Source organism: Nannospalax galili, unplaced genomic scaffold (genome assembly GCF_000622305.1).
Source record: "Nannospalax galili isolate Female #2095 unplaced genomic scaffold, S.galili_v1.0 scaffold761, whole genome shotgun sequence".
In the NCBI taxonomy this organism is placed as follows: Eukaryota; Metazoa; Chordata; class Mammalia; order Rodentia; family Spalacidae; genus Nannospalax; species Nannospalax galili.
In genome coordinates, this window is record NW_008346389.1 from 95,461 (window position 1) to 123,289 (window position 27,829).

The 27,829-nt window shown below is 41.7% G+C and overlaps 1 protein-coding gene across 5 annotated transcripts in view; it reads right to left on the reverse strand.

The window, feature by feature from the left end:
- The window catches only part of Apba1 (amyloid beta precursor protein binding family A member 1), a 245,854-nt gene that overhangs the window by 23,459 nt on the left and 194,566 nt on the right, over positions 1–27,829 (reverse strand). For all 5 annotated transcript variants that reach the window (XM_008842742.3, XM_008842743.3, XM_017800528.2 and 2 more), the window contains exons 3-5: positions 22,400–22,495; positions 18,122–18,161; positions 16,476–16,621 (exon numbers count right to left, since the gene is read on the reverse strand). In XM_008842742.3, coding sequence (XP_008840964.1) covers positions 16,476–16,621; positions 18,122–18,161; positions 22,400–22,495 — 282 coding nt within the window. The remainder of the gene's footprint in view (positions 1–16,475; positions 16,622–18,121; positions 18,162–22,399; positions 22,496–27,829) is intronic.

Below are 27,829 nucleotides of genomic sequence, written 5' to 3' on the forward strand. Positions count from 1 at the left end.
GAATGAAGGACTGTGAGTCAGTGGTCAAACTATGGACACTGTCACGATGGGTATGGGGTGAGTCAAGCTGCTTTCTCAAATCCTTGGTGCTTGTCTGGCAGAAATTTTTTTTTCTCTCAGCAATGTATCTCATTTCATTAGTGATTAAAATGTGTTGCTGGCTCTACTCCATTGTGGAGAAGCTGGGTGAGTCAGCGATCCAAGTACCACATAGCTCATGTGTGGTACACCCAGGAACTAAGGGCAAGGCCACGCCCACACAGCTTCCCCACTACTCTTCTCGTACTTATGAATTCACAGCAAGCAGTCTGCTCTGGGAAACTCCGAAGGCAGCACCTATACGCTATCCCAACTGCCGCGCAAGTCAAAGGGACACTTTTGTACCTGAGAAGCAGCCCTAAGATGCTGCACACCACACAGATCTTTGTGGAGGGAGAGGCCTGCCTGAGGTGTTCTCACCTTAGTCAGTCCTCTGCCTGCCTTGAACCTGATGCTTGCTTTCTCTGCTTCTCTTGGAGTAACAAGAGGCAAGGAACTCCTACTCCTGTTGCTCTTAAAAACTAACCAAGTTCTTCGGCTCTAGGGACCTGGGCTTCAGAAATTCTTTCAGAGGGAAAGAGATCCATCATCAATGAAATGCCCAAATTCCACTAGAAATTAGAAAAACTAGAAAAAGATTTTGGTAACTAGAAAAAGATTTTGAAGGGAAACTGGGCTTCATGAAAGGTATTCTGACACAATCTTTATAAAATTAAAAATACCTTAGCACTTAGAGTAATGCCGTCTTGAAATCACTCAGGGTTTCCAAGTATCCCCAACAAATTATAATAAAATGTTAGATGTAACATAAAAAATAAATGAGAATTAGAATGAGAGAGAGTATCAGAAGAGGGCTGCTGGAGACTGTAGCCCAGAAGGCTGGCACACCCTGGAAAAGCCTTAGCCTAATCCCCTCCTCAACCCTCAGTGAGCGCCAAGTACTTACTGACACACTCTAGGTTAGTTGTGCTGTGGGGAAGGCCCTGGCAGTCCCACTTTTCTTTACCCAGCTACCATCTATGGAGTACTCACTCTGTGTCAGGATCCTTCTAATCATTTCACATGTCAATGTTAAAACTTACAACAACCCTGTGAGGCAAGAGTTCTCAGATACTTTATGGATGAGGAAAATGAGGCACACAAAGGCCTAGTTAATTTGCCCAATGTCACACAGCTGTAAAGTGGGAGAGTAGCGATTCAATCCTAGGCAATCTTCCCATACAATCTAAGCCTCCAGTTGTACAGCCTGGGTAAGATTCTCTTCTGTGAATTCTCAGTTCCTCATAAAATGGGGCTAATACCTATCTCCCAGCGCTCACACTCCAGTCTGAGCAGTAAATGAGCAATATATACAGGGGCCTGACAGGTGCCAGCAGCACCCTCTACTGACACGGGTCTCTTCAAGCAAGCTGGGAAGTGACAAAACTCAGACAGAGCTACAGTGATAGGACATTAAATCCTACAATGAAATTATAATTTTTGACATTGAAAGGAAATCATAAAAGAATGGAAAATATGAACTCTGGCACAGTAACGACAGATAAGAAATGATGATTTATACAGAAATCTATGCACCACAAAATCCCTTAACATTTGTGATGTTATCGCATGTGCTTCACAGATAAAGCGAGGATGGACATGGAAGATCCTGCCCTGTGTGGACATGCAGGGCCTCTGAGGCTCAGGTGGCTCAGCAGGCTACCCTAGCCTCTGGCTAAGGAGTCCAGAATAAAGTGGAGAACTGGTGGGAGAAAGGGTGACAAAGGAGCTAGCACGTGGGCTTCTGCTCTGGTACTTTCTAGACAGGACCCCTACCATGTGTGGAGGGGCATTCCTATGATTGGGCATGTTACAGACCAGTAGGTCGTGGGGTAAAATCTCTCTCCAGACATTTCTCCCCCAGATCTTTCCCAGGTACTGGAAGACATTATCAGGTAACACCACATTCCCATATTCTGTGTCCAAATGCTTATGGGAGCTACTGGTTAAATAAAGCAAATGAAATCTTATTGTAGGGCTTCTTATTAACATTGATTACTTGACTGTTAATGGGATTCAGTGTGATGTTCTACAGATGTACACAGCACACACTGATCATATCCTCCAACCTTCCCCACCTGCCCCCCACCCCCGTCAGGATTCTACTTTCAGGCCCATATTTAAACTTCCAGTTAGGAGAACACAGTACCTGTTTTTCTGTCTCTGGCTTATTTCACTTAATACGGTACCTCCAGTTCCATTTACTTTGATGCAAATGACAGGTGAATAATATTCCAGTGTGAGTATGTGTGTGTACTATTGTGAATAGTGCCACAGTAAACACGGGTATGCAGGTATCTTGTTGGTTTGTTGATTTCATTTCTTCTGGATAAATAACCAGATGTGGTTGTTCTATGGGGAGTTTTAAAAAAATATTTTATTATTTTATGTGTATGAGTGCACTGCTTACATGTGTGTAAGTGCACCTGTGTTGTGCAATCCCTGTGAAGGTTAGAAGAAGGTGTTAGATCCCCTGGAACTGGAGTTATGGATGGTTGTTAGCCACCATATGGGTGCTAGAACTCAAACCTGGGTCCTCTGCAAGAGCAGTCAGTGCTCTTAACTACTGAGCCATCTCTCCAGGCCTGGGAGTTTTTATTTTTTTTATTTTTTTTTAATTTTAGGAATCTCCAAACTGTTCTCTATAGCTGTAAGAACTTATATTCCCATTAAGAGTGTTTGAGTTCTTTTTCTCCATATCCACTCCAATATCTGTGAAGTTAGCCATTCTAACTGCAATAAGACAGTATCCATGGTAGCTACTCAGCGTTTTTCCCATGTATTTGTAGGACACTCGTTATTTCTTTGAGAAGTATTTCTTTGGATTATTTGCCTATTTTTGCTGCTTCTGAAATAGGGTTTTGTTGTATTGCCCAGGATGGCCCCTAAATTCTGGGCTCACATGATCTTCCTGCCTTGCTCTCTTGGGAGCTGACACTTGCTCTGTGTCTGACTGTCCCTATTTCAGCGATTTTTTTGTTAATGGTTTCTGAATTCCCTATGTTTAGGATATTAACTGTCAGATGAGTAGCTGGCAGCCACTTTCCCCCACCCTGCAGGCTCTTTTCACTGCTGTTTGCGCTGCAGGTTTTCAGTGGGATGTAATGCTGTTGGCTTTGGCTTTTGTTTCCTGTGCTTCTGACGTCCTGTAAAATCATCACCTTTAGCAATGTCATGAACTGTTTAGCCGGCTTTCCCTGTGTAGTTTCGGAGTTTCAGTTTCTTATATTGAGGTGTTTGTGTTTGATCCATCTTGGTTTTGTACTGTGATAAACAGAGGTCAAGTTTCAGTCTTCTGCATATCAGGTTTCCCCAGCACCATTTATATTATTATATACTTTCTCCAGTATATGTTTTTGGTATCTTTGTCAAGAATCAACTGGGTATTGCTGTGGGGCTTTTTTCCCTGTAATCTCCATTCTGTTCCACTGGTCTATGTGTCTGTTTTTCCACCAATACTATGATGCTTTATGACTCTGTGGGATGTCATGAAATCAAGTACTGTGATACCTCCAGCTGTGTTCTTTTTGTGATTGTTTAGGATTTGTAAACTTTAGGATTGTTTTTCCATTTCTGTGAAGAATGTTATTTATTATTTATTTTGGTCTTTTTGAGACAGGGACTCCCTGTAGGCCCAGCTGAGCTGGAACTCACTATGTAGACCAGGCTGGCCTCAAACACAGAAATCCACCTGCCTCTGCCTCCCAAATGCTGGGATTAAAGGCATGTGCCACCATACCCAGCTTGTCACTGATACTTTGATGGAGACTGCACTGAATCTGTAAACAACTCTGGGTAGTATGGAAATTATTTATATGCATGCTTATGTGATACTAAGAATTGAACCTAGGGCTGTGTCCGTGTAAGGCAGCCTGCCACTGAGCTAAACCTCTAGCCTTCTTTTTACTTTTTGAGAGAGAATCTCACTAAGTTGCCCAGGTGACCTTGAATTCACTGTGTAGCTCAGGCTGGCTTTGACCTTGTGATCCTCCTGCTTTAGCCTCCTAAGGACCCTGGATTATAGACCTGCACCATTCAACCTGGCAACAATATTAATTTTTCTAATCCAAGAATATGGAGGTCTCTTGATTTGTGTCTGCTTCAGTTTCTTTCAAGTTTGTTTCTATTTTAAAAATTATTTTTTTGTTGGGCGTGGTGGCACATACCTTTAATCCCGGCACTTGCCTGCAGAGGCAGGCAAATCACTGTGAGATCTAGGCCAGCCTGGTCTCTACAGCAAGGTCCAGGCCAGCCTGGGCTACAGGGAGACCCTGTCTCAAAAAGTAAAATAAAATTTAAGATATTGTGAGTGGGACTGTTTTCATGACTTCTTAGCAAATTTTTCTTGGGTTATAGGAACTCTGTTTCATACTGTTTTTGCATTTGGCTACTCACTGAATTTTTTTTGGTTCTAATAGTCTTTTGTCACATTTTCCTATGTATAGGATACTCTCATCTGCAAATAAGGATAATTCTGTTTCCTCCTTTCCTATTTGTATACCTTTTCTTTCATTCTGTTGCCCGATTGCTCTGCTCAAAACTTCTAGTACCATTCAATTAGAGCGGTGAGATTAAACAGTAGTACTGTTCTTGATTGAAGAATTACTTTCACACCTTTCCTCTTTCAGCATGATGTTAAATGTTGGCTATGGGAATGTTATCTATAGTCTTTCTAATGTTGATATAATTCTTCTATACCTACTTTATTTAGGAGCTTTTAACATGAAGGGGTGTTGGATTTTATGAGTTTTTCTCCATCTATTTAAATGAATGTATAATTTTATGCTTTATTTGTGTGGTATGCTATATTGATTGATTTTCATAGTGAACCACTCTGGCATCCCTGTAATAGAAGTTTGATCATAGTGAATGATCTTTTTAATGTGTTGAGTTTGACTTACTGGTATTTTATGGAGGATTTTTGCATTATCATCAGGGAAACTGCTTTATAGTTCCCTTTGTTGTGTGTCTGTCAGGCTTTGGCATTCAGGGTAATTCAGGGTAATGCTGGCTGAACAGAACAAGCTTAGAAGCTTAGAAGAGGTCCTTCCCTTTCAATTCTAGGGAATAGTTTGAGAAGAATTGTCATTAGTTTTTCTTTAAAAGTTTGGTAAGATTCAACAGTGAAGCCATGTGATCTTGGATAGCTCTTTGTTGGGAGACTTTTTATTACAGATTTAGTCTCCTTTCTTGTTATTGATCTATTAAGGAATTTTTTAAGGTTTTTCTTTCTTTTTTTTTTTTTGATCTGGCTGGCCTCAAACAAGCCATTCTTCTATCTCAGTCTCCTACATGGTAAGATCACAGGCATGTGCTACCAACGCTTGGCTCCGATTCAGTTGTCTTACGTCCTTGTGGTTCAATTGTGTTTGGTCACATGTATCCAGAATCTGTACATTTCTTACAGGTTTTCCAATTGTCAACATAGTTTTCAAAATCATCCTTAATGATTCTTTGAATTTCTATTGAATCAGTTATTAATGTCTCCTTTATCTTTAATTTTAATATGGGCTTTTCCTCTTTTTATTCTTGGATATAACTGCTTAAAGTTTGTTGCTTCTATCTTTACAAAGAACCAACTCTTGGTTTCACTGATCTTTTGTATTGCTGTTGCTTTTTTCCTGATTTGTTTTGGTCAGATGGGATATTTCAAAAGACCTGTCTTTACATTCAGATGCTCTCTCTTCCACTTGATCTAGTCTGTTGTTTTCAGTTGTATTTGGTTGTTCTTCAAAATTTCTCTGATGAATCTCACCTTCATATTCTACACTGTAATCCCATTTTCATTTAATGCTTTAAGCATTCTCTTGGATCTCACTGACCTTTTACATATACATAATTTTAAATTCCTTATTGGCCATTTCATCCATTTTTATTTCTTTGGAATTTGTTGCTGGCCACATTTTTGTAATGATGTTATATTTCTTGTGTCTCTACATTGAGATTTCTCCATTTGGTGGGTCAGATATCATGACTACTTTCAGGAGTGGCCTTCTTAGTAAGTGGCTTTCTCCTGAACATGTGTTTTGGGGTCCCATTTTTTTTTATCTCCAAAGGATCCTTTATTGACCAGAGCAGGACCGTGGCATATATGTGTATGTATATGTATATATATGTACATATGTGCATATAGGTACATATAGATAACATATGTGTATATATATATATACCATGGTACTGAATATATATAAACTTTGAAGATCTAGCAGGCATTAATCCCATTCATTGCCTGCCACCCCCCACTGATTTCCTGCCTCCTGAACATAGAGAAATGAATGCTCCACCTAGGTCCCAGTTTTTAAACACACTGTTCACTTTCTAACTGAGCAGGTAGTATAGTTTTGTTGACTACGATTAATGACTGCGCATAGTGCATACTGTGTCAGAGTCAGGGATTCTCTGTCTTTGTGGGCTACATGAGTTGGGGCTACACTAGCAGTTCAAGCAGGTATAGTGTTGATAGTGGAGTGTATGGAATACTGTGTGACTAATTTTACCATGGGAGTGGTGCCCTCAACTGAGCCATGGGGTTTCAACTGTTGATGTTAGCTTTGCTATTAGCAAGGGCCTCTGGGATGAGCAGCCCTAGTAGCAATGAGGGACCTAAGGTGGTTTGGGCCCAGATACTGCATAGGGAGAGAGATGCTGATGGGAACCACAGCAACACTCTATGACACTAATATCCAGTCCTGACTGTACTTTATGTCAGATGAGGTACGAGGAAATCAAGAGACTGGGTGGATAGGTGACAGTGATGACAATGGCATTCTCCTCTGCTGGCTGCTCAGGAGTGGGGCTTCAGCCCCTCGTAGCATTGCGTGCCTGGGGACAGGGCAATGGCTGGGGCTTCTTGCTTTTCTTCTTCATTTCTGGAGCTGTAGTGGGCAAAAGGGAACAGGATCGTACAGGAACATGGTCAAGTTCCCCTCGAGGTTTTCTTAGTCATGTACAGCTGGTGGGTGACAGCTGGAGTCACAGAGCTGTCCAAGGCCACTTCAGCACGTTCCTGTGGGCAGGGCATTAGGGGAAACACTAGGGTCCTGTGAGTAGCAGGCGTCTGAGTATGGCAGTGTGTTTGGGGGCCATGTGAATGGTGTGAACACTTGCCTTTAGTTCTGGTGCTAGTGTGAATCTGCATGTAGACTGTCATGGTGTGGTCTCAGAGGATGTCTGCCCTGTAACTGCATCTCAAGAGGGCACCATCCAGGCTGGAGAGATGGCTTAGAGGTTAAGAACACTGATTGCTCTTGCAGAGGACCAGGTTCTACTCCCAGCACCCACATGGCAGCTAACAACTGGCTGTAACTCCAGTTCCAGGGATCCAATGCCCTCTTCTCACTTCCGTGGGCATTGCATGACATGAGTGCACCTACCTACAAGCAAGGTATAACACTTATACACATAAAACATTATTTTAAAAAGAGGGTGCCATTTGTTCCCCACCATAACACAATACCCAGCAGACTTAAGTCAGTCTAATGGGTTGTGTTGAATTGTTGAGGTTGGTACATATTAAGTCAGGGCAGTGGAATGTCTCTGGGGTCCCAGAGGAGAAAATATGCAGGGATTGCTAACCCCTAGAACAATCCTAGTTCAGACAACAGCTCCCTTCTGAAGATATACTCTGCAAGTCTTGTGCAGTGGTACATACCTGTAACCTCAGCACTCAGGAGGCTAGAGGAGGAGGACAGGCAAGTGAGCCTGGCTACATATGAACACCCTGTTTATGATTCCTGGCTACACATCCCTGATACTTGCTGGGAGATGATGTGAGATTCTCCATTTAATGACTGTCAGTACCCGAACAGACACAGTTTGCTGAGACTCTCCATTTCATATTTATTTCTATAAAGGAGAGACTAGATTCCCCTTCCTCTAGCTGGAGAGATGTTTTTACTATGCTGTTGTCCCAGATTCCTGAATCTTACAAGGCCCTGATCTCTCTCTGAATTCCAGTGTTCTAGTAACTCAACTCACAATACAGCTATATACACCCATTATTGTAGTTCTTGTTTGTGGAAGAAAAGGTGAGTGCTCAGCACTTCTATCCAGTTGTCTTAGGAAATCCCTTCTTCAAACCTTCAGCAGGGAAATAAGCTTGGAAAATAAATATCCAAGGCAGAGATTGAAATCTCTTTGACATTGTTTCATGAACTTACTTACCAATGTAAACCATTTCAGTAGCAAGTACTCACCCTAACTAGAATTCTGGAGCATACAATTAGAGGGAAGATATTTCATAATTCTGGCTGGCAGCAACTCACAAGCTGTCAAGTATAGGAGACCCTCCTGGAGATTTTAAATAAACAGATTCTGGGGCCTCACTGCCTAAGTTTCTGTCTCAGTAAGTCTGGGATCAGGCTGGAAAATCTACATGGTGTTCAAGTTTCTACCCAATACTGGCCTGGTGGTCCTAGGACCACACTTGGAGATTCACTATTGTAATGTATTCATAAGGCATTAGTAGTATGTGTGTGTGGTGGTGGTGGGGTGTCCTGGAAGGAGAGAATTTCTTCTCAGATGATGAACAACAAAGGCAGAAAGGATACATGAGGGAAGAACCAACCAGAGATGGGCAGAAAAAGCAATGGCAGGTGTTTCCCAATTCTGCTACTGCTTTTAAGATGCTGTATTCTTCTTACTTTGGTAGATGGAGTAGACTTCTGATTTCAGATCCCCCAGTTTGCCTTGTATTGGTATTACCTAAACAGTCTTTTTGGCTCCGTTTATTAGACTGCAAGTTTCTCAAGGTTGAGGACTGGGTATTGGTTAATTTTTACGTCCTTCTAAGGTGCTTGTCACAGGAGTTTCTATGGGGACTCTTTTGGCCAAAACTCACTCTCTCTCTCTATATATATATCTATATATCTATATATCTATATCTATATCTATCTATCTATATCCAAAACTCATATATATACACATATACATATATATGCACATATGTATACACATATATGATAAATTAGATAGATAGATGATAGATAGATAGATTATAGAGAGATGATAGATAGACAGATAGATAGAAAATGCCTGGTCAAACTATAGGTCCAAATTATTTTTTCATTTGGAAGCTTACTGTTAAATTAAGAAAATGGTAATTCTCAAAATTCCAAGTATAAGTCCATAGAGTAGTGTTCAAGTGTAGCCTACAGTAGTGTGACACATACTGTAACCAACAAGTAGAACAGAAATTACAGACTTCTGTGAAGGAAAAGGAAACTTCTGTTGCAAGTTGGTATCTGCTGGGTAAAGTACTACAAGACCCAGATGTGCTCACATCCCTCTGGCCATGCATATCGTGGCAGAGTAAGGAAGAGAGAGGTCCCTGTGGGGACTGAGGGGGAAGATAAAGCCAGATAACAAAGGGAGAAATCAGTCTACCTTTATGCAGGTGTAAGTGCCAAGCCAGAAATTATGCATAAGCTTGGTGTCAAGGACTCTTATAACTGGACTAGAAAATAAATTCCTAGAGCTTGCTGCTCTTGTCTTTCCTTCCTCGATGAATACTGTGAAATGTCTAGCCCTGCTGTGCTGTGTTCACTGTGCTGAGGTGACCAGGAAGAATTTGGTCCTAAAAGGTCAGGCCCTTCAGTTGTGCTGTAAAGTATTCCTTGAGAAATGTTTATAATTCTATGAGAATGTAAATAGTTTCACAGTAATTGTTTTTCAGTTAGAATATTCTAACTTAATTGCAGCGCAGTCTCTTTAATTTCTTGTTCATTAATTTTTAACTAACTTCATAAAAGAATAAGAATAATAAAAAAAAAAAGGTCAGGCCCTCATTAGGAAACAGGATGATACCCACTCTCTTAGAGAATGCTGTCTGCTGAGCCCAGGGGTGGGGAGCACCCATGACAGTACTGTGGAGCCCACTGGGCAGCTTTTCCTCTGCCTGCTCTGAAGTCTGCATCTGCTCCCTGGCTCTACTGCTTCCTAGGTGGGATGAAATAAATAGTACTTTTTTCTACTTAACAATTTGAAAAGATAACTCTTGACGAGCATTTAAATGGATATAAAAGGAACATGAAGCAGAAAGCATTTAATGATAGGCAGGGAACAGTTCCTTCCAGTGCACAGAAGCACACTGTAGAATGATACAAATTACAAATGAAATGTAACCATTTAATTTTACCACTCTGTAATAAATTCCATTGCACTAGAGCTAATTACTTGTAAAAAAAATATGTGGTTTTCAAATGCCTACTTTGTTCTAGGCAGGTTTAAAACATATTTATAATCAGTCAGCTCCTATCTTGCTTATTTTGATAGCGCCATCTCATTTTAGGTTTAAATGAACTGTGGAACTGCTGGGTGTCTACCTGTTGGAAGCTTCAAAGTAAAATGTCTGATTTTTCATGAAGGATCTGGACTTAAAGGAAAAACCATGGTCAGACTCCACTGGTAGATAAGAACAGTTCAGCATACAGCTAGTGCCGGGGGAACTGGTGAAGCAATGTTGTAGTTCATCATGCAGGCTGCTTTAAGTCCAGATGATGGGCTAGGTCTACCATCCCTCTTTCGGGCCATCTGTGCCCTTCTTAAATGCCATAAGGGGAGTGGAAAGACACAAGTCACTCATCTGTGGAAGTTCAAAGCTATCAGGAGATGAATTAACAAGGTGCCCCAAATAAAGCCCGAATCCCCAAATTCAGTGAGATTTTTGGAAGTTTGATAGGTAGAACCTATGAGAAACTAATCTCAAGGCAACACTCAGTTTTCTATTGCAGGAGTCTCTAGTATTCCTCTGAGGTCAGGCTGTCGTTTCATTCTAGAGGATCACCCAACTGGGCCCTGGCCTATGGGCTTTGGCATTTTGATACAAATCTCAGCATGCTGAACATATTTGGCTCTGGCTCAGGAAAGGCCCTGGGTTAGTGTGACAGGCAGGTATCTCTACTCATTCCCAAGCACACCTTGCAGAGCTGGTCCCTATCTGTTGGGAAAATCATTGGTTGAGTTTTGACAGGTCTAGGTCCTCTGTTTAGCTTTGAGGAAGCTAATCGTACCACCTACCTGAGGACTCAGTGCTATGTGTGGTGTCTGCAGAACTGTGCTTGCAGACTCTGGAAGGGAGCTTGTTTTGTACTAAAGGTTTATGCTTTATTTCAAATGATGTGACTAGGAGATATTAAGATGGAGAAAACCACAGGGAAATTTTATGGCATTAATGTCACCTCTTTGGGGTAAGGACAAGTAAACAAACAAACAAACAAACAAATAAATGGAACTAGGCCAAGTGCTGTGACTTGGATCTGGAGTGTTCACCAAAGGTTCATGTGTGAAGATTTAGTAGCCAGCCTGTGGTACTTTGGAGAGGTGGTGAAACCTTTAAGAGATGAGATCTAGTAGAAGGAATATGAGTTATTGGGGGAAGGCCCTTGGAGGGGCTATGGGGACCCTGCCTCTTCCCCTTTTCTTTGCTTCCTGGCTACTATGTGTTAGCAGCTTTCTCTATTATGTATGTCTCCATGATGTACTGGACCACAACAGGCCCAAAGCAACATAATCAAGTGACCATTAACTGACACTTGTGGAACTGGGAGTCAAAAACCCTTCTTTCTTTACTTGTCTTTGGTATTTTGTCACATGGACAGAAAGCTGACTAACACACTAAGCTTAGACAGTTCAGTAGGAATTCAACAATTTTCTTCCCATAACATTATTTAGTTTGAAAAACCTATAAAGTGTGAAGATCAGATTGCTACTTGCTTTTGGGGGTGCTGTCCTTTTGTGAGTCGTGGGCTAGATGCATCTCTGTGAGTAGCAGGGAGCTTCCCTTAAAAGAACTGGATCTCGGCTGGAGAGATGGCTCAGTGGTTAAGAGCACTGAGGACTCTTGCAGGGGACCTGGGTTCAATTCCCAGTACCCACCTGGCAGCTACAAACCGTCCCCAGTTCCAGGGGAATCTGAAGCCCTCTTCTGACCTCCACGGCATTGCACGACATGAGTACACTTACATACATGCAGGCAATACACTCATACACATAAAATAAAAATAATAAATAAAATGTTTTTTTAAAAAAAGAACTGGATCTTTCTGTTTTATATTATCCTGGGTAAAGCTATTTTTTTTTAGTCTTTTTGAGACAGAGTCTCCCTGTAGCCACAGCTGTTCTGGAACTATGTAGACCAGGCTAGCCTTGAACTCACAGGGATCCGCCTACCTCTGCCTCCCAAGTGCTGGGATTAAAGACGTATGCCACCACGCCTGGCAAGGTAAAGCTATTTTTAAGAGAAGATATAATAGAAGGGGGCTTCAGGGCACAGACAAGGTTTGTATGTCTCAGACAGTGGCTGAATGGGTTTCTGACATATGGAATAACTGTTAGGCCAGATTCAATGTCAAGATTACTATCAGAATTGTGACAGCCACTTTTGAGACAGCTTTAAATTATTCCTTGATTTAAATTCCTAATATAAAAAGTTACTGTATGGGCTTACTACCTGCACTATGGGTAGTTAAGTGAAAGGCCAGCTCTGAGGTGGGAAGAGAAGTGTTTTCTTTAAGAGCAAAATTGTCAAGCTGGGTATGGTGGCGCATGACTTAAATCCCAGCACTTGGGAGGCAGAGGCAGGCAGATCTCTGTGAGTTAAGAGGTTTACATAGTGAGTTCCAGGTCAGCTGGGGCTATCGGGAGATCCTGCCTCAAATGGCTAGAAAAAAAAAAAAAGTAGAGTTGTCGTAAGAGCAACTGACACATAGCAGCCCCAGCAGCAGGTAAAAGGGAGAGCCATTTGATGAGGAAGCAATGAGAGGGACCTGAGAACATCCATAGTGCATCCTGGGGAAATGTAGAATGACTGGGAAGCTGCTTATGATGGTTAATAATAATATTATTTTTTTGAGATAGGACTTGTGGTATAGTTCAGGTGGAGCTCAGATTTACAGAGTTCTTATTTTAGCCTTCCAAGCACTGAGATTACATAATATGCCAGCATACTGACTGTAGTGGTTAATCTTGATTGTCAATTTGATTGATGTGAGGCACCCTGTCTATACAGGGACACCTAGGAAGTTGTTTCTTTAGGATTCATTTGGGAGATGCTTAGGTGATTAGTAAAGCATGCCTCCAGTTATGGCTCTGAGGACATGTGGAGAGTGAATTGCATGTGGGACAGCAACTAAAGGGGGAAAGATACACCTTGAATATGGAGCATGATCCAATAGAGTGGGACCCTAGAGGGAACCAAAGTAGAAGGAGGTGAAAGCCTTCTAGTGCAGGCTTGCTTTTGCTTATATCTGTTTCCTGGCCATGAGGTGAACAGCTTTTCTTCTTTATACTATTCTGCCATGGTGTTCTGCTTTATCACAGAGCAGAAACACCAGAGCTAGCTGACCACAGACTGAAACCTCTGAAACTGTGAGCTAAAGGCTATCCTTCTTCTTTTTAAATGATTTCCCCCAAGTTTTGGCACAGCAAAGACAAAGTAACTACCAGAAAATTAGTACCAGGAGTTGTGGTGCCATCACGACTACCTGCTATGTGGTTCAGAAGCCTTTATAAGCAGTACATGGTACTTGGAAAAGTTTGGAGATATGGGTTAGAGAGGCCCTAGAATTCTTCAAGCAGGGCTTGCTTGGTGATGTTTGTGGGAGCTCAGAACAGTACACCAATAAGAATATGGACACTAAAAATTGTGCACTTGAGTTTTCATATGGGAATGAAAACTCTATTGAGGATTGGACCAGAGGCCATTTGTGTTACATTCTGGCAAATAATTTGTCTAAATTTTGTCTGTACCCCAAGACTTTGTTTGAGGTTTTGTTTAAAGGTGGCGGACTAGTTAATGTGATGGAGGGAATTGTAAGGCCACCGCTGTTGCGATCAGTCAGATTTACAGTGAGAAATGGGAGCAAAAGGAGGGTGGAAAGGTTTGAAAACCTTGCAGTTTGGTCAGAAAAGCCCACAAAACATTGGGGTTAAGGAAGGCATGTTTTCTAAAAAGTACCTCTAAAAAGGAGACAAATACTTTGTGGTAAGACAATCAGAAAGATGCCTTGAGGGCACCTCGGGAATCAGCAAGATCCTGAGCCATTCCTTGAATGCTCAGGGCTGTAAAAATGTCAACTTATTTCAAAGACTGTCTTTTGAAAAGAGAATGCTTCTGGGGCATCCTGCTTGCACAAGGATGCCCTAGGAAGTTATCTTCATAGAATTCATTTTGCTATGCTGAGCTGCCCAAGCACTCTGAGGCTGCTGCAGCCATGGTCCAAAGGGGCCCAGCACTGTTGAGCTGGTGTCAGACAGCACTGCCTACAAGATGCTGTTCTGTGGGGAACCCTGAAGGTATGTGAAAATATGAGGGTGATGACAAAGATGAATGAGAGTTCAGGGAATTTGAGATACAAGAACATGAACTATCTGCTACTGAAAGCTGCAGGCAGTGCTGCACACAGCCAATCTGAGAGACAGCCATCTGGGCTACATAACTGGCAAGGCTTGAGGGTAGGGATGCCCAAGTCGTTTGGAGCTCGGATTATGTTACCACATTCCTTAGATGCTGGACAGGGAGCTACAGGATTTACTGTTTGCCCTGCTAGGTTTAGGTCTAGCTTAGGTTCAATTCCTCTTTGTTATTTTTCTATCTTCTGGAATGAGGATGTTTGCCCGTAGGTTATTATATGAGAAGTGTGTAACTTGATTTTCATTGGGGCTCGCAGCTGAGAGTTTGCCTTGTGTCACAGAGGAGACTATGGGAAAGAAAGGAATTAGACAGAGTTATTATGTCCTTGTTGTTTTATTTGGAGATTAAGTAGTGTTTGAGCAGATGTGTTTGGAGCGTTAAATTGGTAAGAGGTGAACTTGTGATGGTTAATCTTGTCAACTTGATTGGTTTGGGAGACATCAAATAGATAGTAAAGGATGTCTCTGGGTGTTGATGCAGGTGTCTGGAGAGGACGGCAAGTGAGCCTGTCTCCTTTCTTTGCTCCCAGCTGCCATGAGGTGATCAACTTTGCTCCCCTATGTGCTTCTCCTTTGATGCTCTGCTTCATCACAGCCCAGAAATCATATCCAACCATATGGACTAATATCTCTGAAGCCATAACCAAGATAAAGCTCTCTTCCTTTAAAATTGTTTCTCTCAGGCATTTGTCATAGTGACAACAAACTAATACAAGGCTCAAAGTCATAATAAGGGAAACAGTGGAAATGATATGCTTGATTTTCACCACATGGCAGAGCCTGGACACATGACAGGTCTTAGCTAGGCTTAGACAACCACCTCTCCCTGTAAGCACTTCTCTGAGTTGTCAGTCCTTTACCTTCTGCCTCTGGGGTGATGCCTTCTCTCAAGGCCTTCCCTAAGCTCCTGTGGCATTTCACATCTGACACACCTGGCACTTCTACTGGCTTGGTTCTTGAATTTTCTCTAAGATACTGAGGTTAGGGTAAGGAACTCACTTCATGAATTGCTACTTTTCCTCTTTTGATGTCCTGCATAAAAAGTGTTCAAGGATATCTTTTCTTTGATCCACAGGTAAAGCTCTCTTACTGCCTTCTCTTGTCCTTTCACATTCCTTATTACCATGCCAGCAGCAGGTGTACTTTGGGAATGGTTCCTTGGTAGGGTTACCATGCCAGCAGCAGGGTGTTCTTTGGGAATGGCTCCCCAATGTGTGTGTGGGTGGGGGGGTTGGTTAGGTGGGAAGATTCAGTTTTGAACAGTTGAAACTAGAATGAAACCAATTTTGATGGGTCCGAACATTTCAATTTGTTGGAAATTTCTGGTTCCGGGCTTTAGCCTGCCTCTGTGGGTGTGGCTTCATATACTGGGAGAACACTGGCATTTGGGCAGCATGATGCACAGTAAGTGTCTCCTGTTGTCTCAGTTTGTCTATAAGTCTAGGTGGCTTTGGTATCATAGTAGATTCTAGAGTTCTGCATTTCTGTAGCATCAAACTCATTTTGCATGTCTCAAACTATTTGTGAATTATTAAAACGGGATGAAATTGGTTCTTGCTGGATCCAATTGACTTTCTCCTTTTAAGTCTTGATAGAACAGATTCACAAAGGTTATGACTGTGTCAAACAAGTTAGATTAGATCAAATGGTTCATTTTACTAGAAGTGAGCTGGTTTGAATCAACTCTGACATGGCTGTTTGGATCACCGACCTCTAATTCTGAATGGAAAGCTGTGGCTGTAACCTCACTTTTGAGGTATAATGATCAAAATGACATTCTACCTCATTATATGTATATCAAAATCTATAATCATTATGTATTTTTTCTCAGTTACAATCTGAATAGTGTTTATATGTGAAATTCCAGTACACACTGGAAATCTGTTTAGAATGTTAGCCAGGCATGAACAACTTTATGGGTTGATAATGTGGACTGCTCAAGTGCCTGCAGCTGCCCACCACCCCTTAGACCACATGGACCTCCTCACCTTGATCCTGCTTACTGCTTCCTGGGCCTGCATCATGCGCACATTTTTGGAGGGAGTTTTATCTGAGAGCAGCTGCGTAGAGCCAAGGTAATTGGCAGCAAAAATAATTCCATCGATTAAATCTTCAGGGTCGCAAGGTCCAGGAACTGTAACACACAGAGTCATAGTGGTGAATGATGTCATTGGAGGGACAACACATCCCCAGATGCTGCAGCCCCACCCCCTATGCTAACTGCTGACACAGGTGGTTAATCTTCTGGTCTAAGGCATATGCCTGCCTGCACTCATCCCTCTTTTTCAGGTGAAAGGCACAATTTCTTGAAATCATTTACTATGAAAAATAATGTATTTATTTAAATATGAGACAAAGTCTGGTGATAAAGAATGTTGCTTTTTGGCTAGGCCTGTGATCCCCACTGCCCAGAGGCTCAAGCAGGAGGACAGTCAGTTCAAAGTCTGCCAGACAGAGCACTTGCCTAACGTGTGAGGCCCATATGAGAAACAACCCCCCGCCACCCTGACCCCATTATTCAGGACTGAAAGTGTTAAAACTGTGAGCTCTTTGGGAACAAAGGCCATGTCACAATCATCTTTGACTTTTGTGTCTGAGTGTCTGCCACCTTGTGGGTATCAACTGATGTCTGCTTGGGTGAATGGTTAGTTGAACAGAAAGCTGTCTTACTGGAAAACATCCTTTTCTGGCACTTCTGTTTTTCCTACCCACTCACAATTTCCTCCTCTATTAGGTCTATAATGTGCTTTATACATGAGGAAAATAGGATATTTGTTTTAGGCTGTCTGGATTCCTATAGCAGCTTCTGACTCCAACTCTGCAGTTTAACACTACTTGGTTCCAAGCTGCCAACCTTGTCAATTTACGGACCATGATGCTTCTGGCCTCACATGTTGGTCAATCCCAAGGAAAATCAGAATTCTAGGTTTTCATTCACCAGCCTACTAAATCAAATCTTAGTTTTAAATGCAGAGGCATTTGATTCTAATCACAGTCACCTATAAATTATACCCCAAATTAAAACATGCCTGTGACTATTATATATCATATTACAGGTTCACTAAGACATTTTAATCTGAAAAATAAAATATTCATTTTCTTTGACTTGAATGACAAATCTGGGAGAACAAAATAGACATTTTTAACCCACTGTGAAACCTCAGGCTCTGAAAATTAAGTAATCTGAAGAGGAAACACTGCTTTCCCTCTTGGAGGCTAAACTGTCTAGTGTATGGTGGGTCACACAGCAGCTTCCCATGATAAGCTACTTACTAGGGTCCAGAGGTAATCTATTCATTTTTCACAAACTAAGGGTCATGGTCAAAACATGGAAATTAGAAATAGTTTAGGAAGGACCTTCACAACATGCCAGTTGGCCTGGAGTGCAGCTTCATGGTAGAACATGCACATAGCCCCCAGCCTGACCCCTCAGTCTCTGATGGGAACCCCCTATCATTCACAAAGGTTTACAGTTACTACATTTTAGGATCCTAAGACTGCTAGTACTCAGAAATAATGAATTTGTGATCTCCCCCTCCCCCCTCCCCAGCACTACATTTTTATATCCAGTGCCCCGCAATGCTAGAAGATTCATGAATGACTCAGTGCTCAATATTTTCTTTTCAGCTCTTACCTTCAACGTAGGTTGGGAATGAAGCCAAGCTTTTTCTTGACTGTAATTAAGACAAAGAGGTTCAGAAAGGGCAAAGAGTGATGAAATATGCATGAGCACAACCATCCATGCAACATGAAAAAGAAATCTATCACCAGTGATATTTGTCACCAGTGGCATTTGTTAACTAGTCATCGACATACATTTCTCCACACTTCAAAGTTACCAAAAACTTAGAACTGCCCACTAAAGTGATCAAAATAGCCCCCACATTTCAGAGAAAGGTATTTGTCAATTAAAAAAATATCTATTATCAGCAATGGCAAGAAAGACAATAATTTACATTCTTTTTAATATATTCAATATGGAAAACTGTTGATTTGTAAAAGATGACACTGGGCCTATGTAAAGAAAGTAAGAATTCCCTTGTAGAATTCTATTTTAGGCCTTTGCTGCAGGAATCTATGTTAAAAAGGAACACTAGAGTTTACCTTCCTTTTGTCTTTCATGGTTTGTTTCAGTTGAAAAATTCTGTTGTGTTAATCATTAATGTGTTTTCTTAAAATGAAAGCAAATATAAAACTTCAGAATTTCTTGAATTAAGTAACATCTCATAGCAAAAGTAGGCCTTCACAGCATGTTGATGTGATGAAGTAGGATCCTTCCCAACCTGACTGGATGGGAGTTTAAATGCCAGTATACAGAGGAGCAAAGCCTGCAATGCCTATTGCAGAAGCAAATGTCTTAGACATAGCTCTAAAGGAGATAAGCATAGAAAATTCATTTCTGCTTCCTACAGTAACAGAATTTGTAACAGAGACATGCGGGGCAGGGTGATACAAGCATCATATGAGATATCATATTTAAAAAGAGGATAACTAAAATGAGCAAGAGGTAGGGTTTGGCCAAGATTTTCATTACAAAGGATCTATTATGTAGTATGTGATTATTTAAACATAGGCCTTTTGGAGAGAAGGGCATTGACTCCTGTATAGCTGCTCAAGGTTACCTGATGGACAGATGAGAGGGCTCTGGGTGAAGACTGGGATGTAATGGGATCAACTCTTTTTTCAAAAAAAAAATTTATTATTTTTATTTTTTTATGTGTATGTGTGTATTGCCTGCATATAGGTAAGTGCACCCATGTCATGCAATGCCCACGGAGGACAGAAGAGGCTGTCAGATTCCCTGGAACTGGAGTTATGGACAGTTGTTAGCTGCCATGTGGGTGCTGGGATTCGAACCCGGGTCTTCTTGCAAGAGCAGTCGGTGTTCTTAACCACTGAGCCATCTCTCCAGCCCCAACTCTTTTAACTTAAAAAGTGAGAATGCAAAATAGCTAGTTAGTTAAGTTTACCCAATATTCTAACATTGACATGTCAGTTGTTTTATGTGGAAAATTGGAGTACCTTGTCATTCTGGACAATGACAGGAATTCCACACTAATTGTATGGCAGACTTCACAGGGCAACTTTTCAGTGGGGGCTCCATGCAAATGTGCTCACTGGGATGAAATGGCACCTTACAAAAAAGAAGTTGGATTTCTTAGGTACCAGGAACCAAATTGCTGGCTGCTAATGCATCTGTGGAAAAACTGCACTGCATATGTGAAGCAAGATATGTGGACAGGAAGAAAGAGCTCCAAATCCAACAGTGATTTCCTGTGGTTCACCTTCCGGTTACTCACAAGTAGCCAAGTCTGTCTGATTTGGGTTAAAGAGAGAAAACAAAAAACAAAAACAAAAAACAAACTTGTAAACAAACAAACCCCTATACTATTATAGTGCGTAGAAGAAGCTAGCTTCTTTACAAGGGCCAAAGACTGTAATTCTTATTTCCCAATAATCTCTTTACCCTTGTTCCCAGTTCCAGGTGAAATGAGAATTTATTTTGTTGGATCAAAATGGCTTTGTCTCCAGTTACATCTAAAAAGCCATTCAGATGTTCTTTGGCTACTAGGATACTTCTCTAAATGCTAACTTCAAAGAGAATGTCTATATTTTAGCAGAAGCTACAGAAGAATTACTTTAGTCTCTAGCTATAAAAACTATTTTATTTAGAGTGAGAATAGTGGGCGTTTGGTACATTCACTTATCTATTTGTGAGAGCATGACCAACTTTCTTTCATTTCTGGGGTAATATATTTTTTAAAAAGAGTTTTGTGAAATGAAAGAATAATTATTGCACACAAAGAGGATTTTCACCATTATTTCTAAAGATATGCAGATAAACGTGCCAAGTCTTGTAGGAACTGAGAAATGAACACATTTGCCTTGCTTATTATATCTGATGCATAATCTGAGGCTGAATATTCAGACACCTGATTAACCCCGCTTTCTCACATGTAGACTGAGATGAACATCAGTTGGCCCTTAGCAAGAATTAATAAAGTTGTATTTAAAACATTAAAGGCAAGGGTAGATGTGGTGGGCATACCTGTAATTCCAGCATTGGAGAAGCAGAGGTAGGAGGCCTGTGAGTTGGAAGCCACCCAAACAAACAAAAACATCAAAGAAGTTAAAGGCTGAGACTTCGAAGTTTTTCAGGGGTTACACGAACTCTGTAGAGAGTCCAGAGACCTGCCAGTTGGAATAATGGCCCACAAGCTACATTGTCCATGCAGACTGTGACCTGGAGGTGCTTTCTGCTCTATATGCGGCAAAGCCTCACCCCACAGGACCTCTGGATTCAAATCATGGCTGTCCTCTTGTGAGCTCTGGGACCTCAGGTAAAGTACCCACAGCCTGGCTTTCTTCACTAATGAATGACAACAATGATATCCACCCCACAGGAACTGTTGAAAGGATCGAATGGAAGACAGTTTATGAATTGCTCAACCTGGTTCCTGGAACACATGCTTAAGAAATGACAGTCTATATTATTGCTGTCATTGCAGCTGCCACTCTTTCCTTCTTACTATTTGTCCTTATCATTCATGTGCTATGAATAAAGTATGAAGTAAATGGAAGAGGGGACCAGCAGAAACTGTGACCCTGTCATGTACATTCATTGGCCTAGAGACTGTGTGAATAGACCAGAGGAAGAGAAAACACATTTCTAGTCTAAATTCCAATGCTAGTGTCATTTCAGGAAGAAGTTCCTCTGTTTGTTTAATATAAACAGGTTAATAAAAACCTCTTTCACAAATAGTATACATATTCTATGATACTTTAAGAAATTTTAGAAGCAATTTGTCACTCAGATTAAAACATTTTTTCCCAGTTAAATTTACATAAAATTGCCAGCACATCGAGAGACCATGAGGCAATGTGAGTTACCTCTTTACCATGTCTCCTCAGTGTTGAAGGAACATCTACATTAGGAGTAAGCCATGCCCACAACAGGTAGTGTATCTATCACTTTGGTGTAAAAGGACATTGGGCACTAGAATAGGCAGTGGCTCCAATCAGGGGAAAACACCTGCTCTTTTCTAGCCCCAGAAATTTTGGCAGCATGTTGCCACTTCAATGTGTCACTTGTAAGTGGGATAAACACACAACTTGTCTCCTAGGGACACCTGAGAACCTCTTTGAGAAGCCCTTTGCCATATGAGGAATTTCAGTTCTTCAGTTCTACTGGCCATGTTTCAAGGGCTCAATGGGTATGTGAAGTTAATGAGTTAGTGAGTACCCCGACAGTGCAGAAGTCAAGCATCCCATCATCACACATGCTCTGTTGAAGAAGGAGGCTGGCAGATAAGTTTTTGAGGTTAAATATCCAGTGATGCCAACAGAACTTTCTCAGATGATGCAAAAGTTCTGTAACCTGCCCCAGCCATGGCAGAAGCTGGAGGTGACTACTGAGCACTTGAAATTCAAATAGTATGCCTGAGGATGTGAATTTTCATTTTATTTGTTAATTAACAGATACCTGTGGCTACCAAATAAGACAGCAGAGCTTTCATAGACAGATTGCACACTACAGAGGGGAAATAAAAAATGTTCTTCCTGGGGCTGGAGAGATGGCTCAGTGGTTAAGAGCATGATTGCTCTTGCAGAGGACCTGGGTTCGATTCCCAGCACGGCTACCTGGTGGCTAAGAACTGTCCTTAACTCCAGTTCCAAGGGAATCCGATGCCCTCTTCTGACCTCTGAGGCATTGCATGACACAGGTGCACTCACATACATGCAGGCAATACACTTGTACACATAAAATAAAAAATAATAATAAAATAATATTTAAAAAGTTCTTCCTGAGGGTAGTTTGGGTCAGGAGCTCTGACAGGTTGGAGAAAACACAAAACAGTATTAGGATGAAGTGAAAGAGGCTGATGACACTGGGAACAAGATGGTGTCTTACCTCTTTATTTGTGGAGGCTTCTGTGGGGTCACTGGGATGAAGGGGTATGCTGGACGATTCGGCACCCAGGGGTGAGGAACTGCCAGGAGATGGAGACTGGAACACAGCAAGAGGGCCAAACAGCAGTGTGAACCTGAGGGACAGGGAACACTCGGCCCAAAGGATGCAGACTGGGGCGGGAGAGCTGCCCTGAGGGGCACTGCAGTGGACAACCCTCCCTGGAAGAGATACCAACTGCACTGAGCAGGCCTGCTCAGTCTCACTTTCAATTTAACCCCTCTATCTCTCCCAAAGAATTTTATAGCTCTGGGTCCTTTACTTCCTGCAGGTTAACAGAGAAAAGAAAATACAGAAAAAGTTAACTATCAAACGTAACATATTTGCATATACCCTTAGGACTTTTAAGTTTTCTTGGTTAAAGTTACAAATATGTAGTATATCAAATGTCTTATAAAATCACCTGCCCATTTTCTGAATGAGCTGAATGAAAAACTGAAAATTAAAGCAAACTACCTCTCAAATACGTTATCTGATTTAATCCATAGGCCACTGAAAATTCAGAGAAATTTCAGCATTCAAACCAGACTATTTTGGAGGGTCTCAGCATGGTTTAGAAATCCTTGGTAAATGACAGGTTTGAAAATAAAGCTTAGAAAAACATGTTTGGGGAACACGGTTCCCTGTGCCAGTGTGGGGGTGCCTCAGTAGGCGGGTACAGTCAGGCTCTCCTAGACGTGAACATGAAACCACGGTCAGTTCACAGAACACAGCAGGCACCTGATAAACATCTGCCAAGTGAATGATCAAATGAGTGAGCACATGATGGGACAAATACAGGCTCTGGAAACACTCCCCAGATGAGAGAACACTGTACACTCCTGAAATCTTGGGGAGAGGAAGGGCATCTTCAGGTGAGCCTGAGATGCTTAGCAACAGTTTAGGGATGGCTCTAGGAGAGCAGTGCTTCCTAGCTTATGGATGATGCCTGAGAGCCAGCATAGAACACGCAGAGAAAACATGCAGGGTGTACTCTCCAAGGAGGTGTGGGGATGTGAGCCAGGGAGGCAAATCCTGGGCAACAGAAAATGACATTAGTGTTTGCTTGAATCCATATCTGATCTCTTGCAGCTGACCCTTTGGAGGAAGCAGAGGCATCAGTAAAATATCTTTTCATGGGAAGGGAGACTATTTCACAAACAGTATAGTGCTGGGGCACATGTCAACATGTTAACAGACAAGAGGACCTCAATGGGCATTTTTCAAAATTGAGAAGAAAAAAAAATTCCAAAAAAATCTGAATTATAAGAAATTCAGGAGACACCAAATTAACCAAAAGATGATGTAGTGAGATGTGTTATTTCGCTAAGAAGCAATGTGATCCCAGCCTCTGGTCATATTATTACCTGATTCTAGACCAGGAAGTGAGGGCCCATGAGCCCTTTAAATGGTGACTACAGAGATCCATCACTGCAGCCAAGTCAGAAGGGCGAGCACAGGGCAAGAGGCAGATATAAAAGTGCCTTGAACCCCATGGTCCTGCTGCAGCAAAGCAGCCCTGAATGCTTTTCAGAAGCAGAATGCAGAATTTTCCAGTCATCGTCCAGGAGAGTGGGTGGGTACTCACAGATGTAGTTTTTTTGGCGTAATCAAAAGTAATGTGAGAAAGGACGAGGATTTAATGCATTCAAATCTCTCCAGTTTTTCAAATTGAAAGAGCTTCCTCTGATATTGCTAGATGGTTTCAGTTGTCAACTTGACACACCTGGGTAGAGGGATGCTCAACTGAGGAATTTCCTCTATTGGACTGGCCTGTGGCCATGTCTGTGGGGCATTTTCTTGGTTAGTGAGTGATGTGGGAGGGCCCAGCCTACTGTGGGCAGTGCCAGGCCTGGACAGATGGTCCTTGGTTGTATAAGAAAGCAGGCTGAGCAGGGCCAGGGGAGCCAACCAGTAAACAGCGTTCTTCCGTGGTCTGTGCTTCAGCTCCCTTCTCCAGGTTTCTGCCCTGACTTCCCTCAAAGACGGACTGTCACTTGGAAGTGTAAGATGAAATAAACCTTTTCACTATTATTGGTCACAATGTTTAACACAGGAATAGAGAAGCAAACTATGTCAGTATTTATGGCTTGCTTTTAAGGGTTTCACCCTTAGGGAAGCTAGTACAATTGGATTTTCTATAACTACTTGGTTTCAGAGACATGAAAACTTTCATTTATAAAAGATTACCAGATAGTCTCATATTTCCCATTCTTTATTTTCTACTCCAATATTCTAAAAATAGATTTCCGGGGGTACCAAATTGTCTTTTGGTGATGTAGGAAGACAGGCTATCTGGACAGTGGGTAGGGATGTAGAAAAGGGAGCTCAGATCCACAGTAAAGCTGGGTGCCCACCAGGGAGTGCTGGGGAAGAGGAGCACATGAGTCTGTGTATTGTTTCTCTGACAGAAGCTCTTTGTGGTCCCACACCAATCTTATCAGGGTCCACCTTGCCCAGACATCCGGTATTGCAGCCTTCTGCCCATGCACAGGCTGAGGTAAGTTTCCTCTGTCTACAGCCTTCCCCTCCTTTTCTCTTACAGTCAGTACTCAGTTCAGGAGTACTCCTCTCACTGATGCTTTCTTAGTTGCCAGTCATAGCATTCTTCTCCCCTGATGGCATGCGCCTCTTCTGTATTAATACTTGTGTATAGGTATGCTTCATAGCTAAGACCTCTTGTCTCTATTTTTCACTCAAGTGTCTAGTCTTAGAACTTTTAAACAGAAGATACTCAGCAAAGGGACTATAGAATGACTTCAATGTGATACCCTAGATTTATACTGCTTTCAATTTGCACTGAAAGAAGATATGTAGCAGACCTGCCCACTACCTCCTTGGAGTGTTGTTTGTTTGCTTTTTAGTGGTCAATGGTAAGTCACTTTCTGAGACACTGTTCTTCTACTTCTTTGCGTAGACTATTCATTCCTCATTTTGAGCTACAGAAATACATTTTCTGGTAAAGGCTCTACCTTGGGCTCCAGTGGAGCTCCTCTGACACACACAGCTACAAATCAGCATATGTCACGGTTGACCAAGGCAAGAGTACACAAGCACCTTCAGACCTAGCCCCTATGAGCTGAAACAAAGGTGTTCAGATGTCTGCTTCAAGAATCCTTTGTAACCTCCAACTTCCCTTACTCTTAAAAGAAATTAGATAATAGCTTATTTGGCCAATGACATATGAGAGGAAAAGTTATCATGCCATATTTGTTTTAGGAGTCTCGTGCCTTTTGGACTATTGAATGGATATTCAATCTTAAGCAAATGAGACCAAGGGTAGGAAGCAAATGTGGATTTGCTAATTCACAAAACAAGGGCTGGAAAGTTGTCTGTATGGGCTACAGATGCTAATACCCTTATACTCATCTTGTGGGGCCTGAGAAAGGCCATACTCAGGCCCATCCTATGACCCTAGAACTGTAGCCGCTGATGCCTCATGGCCCAACATCTCTCACACTTATCCTGAGACTCCTGGAGAGGGTCTCCTTCACATCATATGGCTCAAGAACCAGTGCTGCAATCCTTGGTGTCACTGGTGCTTCCCCTGAAGGACCTAGAGACAGTCCTTTCCACATCCCATACTACCAAAGCTGCCCCAATAGCCTCAGGGCCATCAGGGCTTGATTTCTATAGAGTCCCAAGACACACCCTTATAAGCCTATACCATTAGCTTCTGTAAGATAGACACTGCTGACATCAATCAAAGACCAAGAATTCACAAAGACTGCTTCTGAACTGTATACTGTCCAACCTCAAGTACCTATCCAACTGAATCTTGCATCTCTTCTAACAAAATATTTCCCTACAAAAACTTTATAAAATTTGAAGAAATTAATAAAATGTTACCCTGGATGTGCAGACATCAAGACAAAAGAAATTGAAGAAAGTGAAGAAAAGGGAAAAGACACTGGAAAACCTGTTTCATAGAATAATGAATGCTCAAAAAAATCTTTAAAGACATATAAATATCTAAATTCAGGAAGCTCAAAGTACAATAGTTAGAGTCAAAATGACAAAGGCACATGATAAAGAGAGAATACTGAAACAGCAGGAGAAAAGTGCTAGGTCACATATAAGGGAATATCAGACTCACAGCAGATTGTATAGCAGAAACCTTACTGGCCAGAAGAAAATGGACTGATGTGCTCAAAATAAAGGAGGAGAGGGAGAAACCCCTGCTACCTAAGAACTCCACCCAGAAAAAAATACTCTCCAAAACTAAAGGAGAAATAGTCTTTCACAGATAAGTGGGCATGTAGGAAACTGATCACCTCTAGATCAGCTAGACAAGAAATACCCAAAGAAGTCTTCCTCTACGAATGAAAGAACAACTACTGTCATGAAAACAGTGAGCATACCAAACTTACTATAAGAACAGTTACTCAAAGAGAGAAAGAAGCTGGGTGTGATGGCACTCATCTGTAATCCCACTTGGGAGGCAGAAGCAGGTGGATCTCTATGAGATCAAGCCTAGCCTGGTCTACACAGGGAGTTACAGGTCAGCCAGGGCTATAGTGAGACCCTGCAGAGAGAGAGGGGGGGTGAAAGGAGAGGGGGAAAGAGGGAGAGAGAGGGAGAGAGAATTCAACCTTAGCGTGACAGAAAACTACAAAAAAAATCACAAAAATAAATAATAAAAAGAGGTGGAAATGAACAACAACAACAAAATAAAGCAAGCAGAATACAATTAACAAATAACAAGAGGAAGTTCACATTTATTACTAACAAGCCTGAATGTAAGTGAATTAAATTGGGCAAGCAAAAGACATAGGCTGAATGAATGGATTTAAAAACAAGAACCAACTATATGCTGGCTGTAGTAAACTCATATCCCTGATAAAAAAACAAAACAAAACAAAACAAAACCGCCCTGAGACGTAAAAGGAAGAAGACATGTCACATTATGTAGAAACCAAAACCCAGCAGGAATAACTCACAATAGATGAAACTGAACTTATCTATGAAATGAAAAAAAAATGTAAAAGAGACAAAGAACATCATTCCGTGGTGATGTGCTGGACAGCTTTAGGTGTCAGCTTGACACACCTGGGTAGAGGGCACCTCAATTGGGGAATTACCTCCATTAGACTGGCCTATGGCCATGTCTGTGGGGTATTTTCTTGATTGTTGAATGATGTGAGAGGGCCCAGCTCACTGGGGGTGGTGCCATCACTGGGCAGTTTGTTCTGTATTGTATAAGAAAGCAAGCTGAGCATGGGCCAGAGGAACAAGACAGTAAACAGCATTCCTCCATGGTCTGTGCTCCAGGTTCCTGCCTTTAGGTCCTACCTTGGGCTCCCTCAGTGATGAACTATGACCTCGGAGATGTAAACTAAATAAACCCTTTCCTCCCCAAGTTGGTATTGGTCAGAGTGTTTTGTCACAGCAATT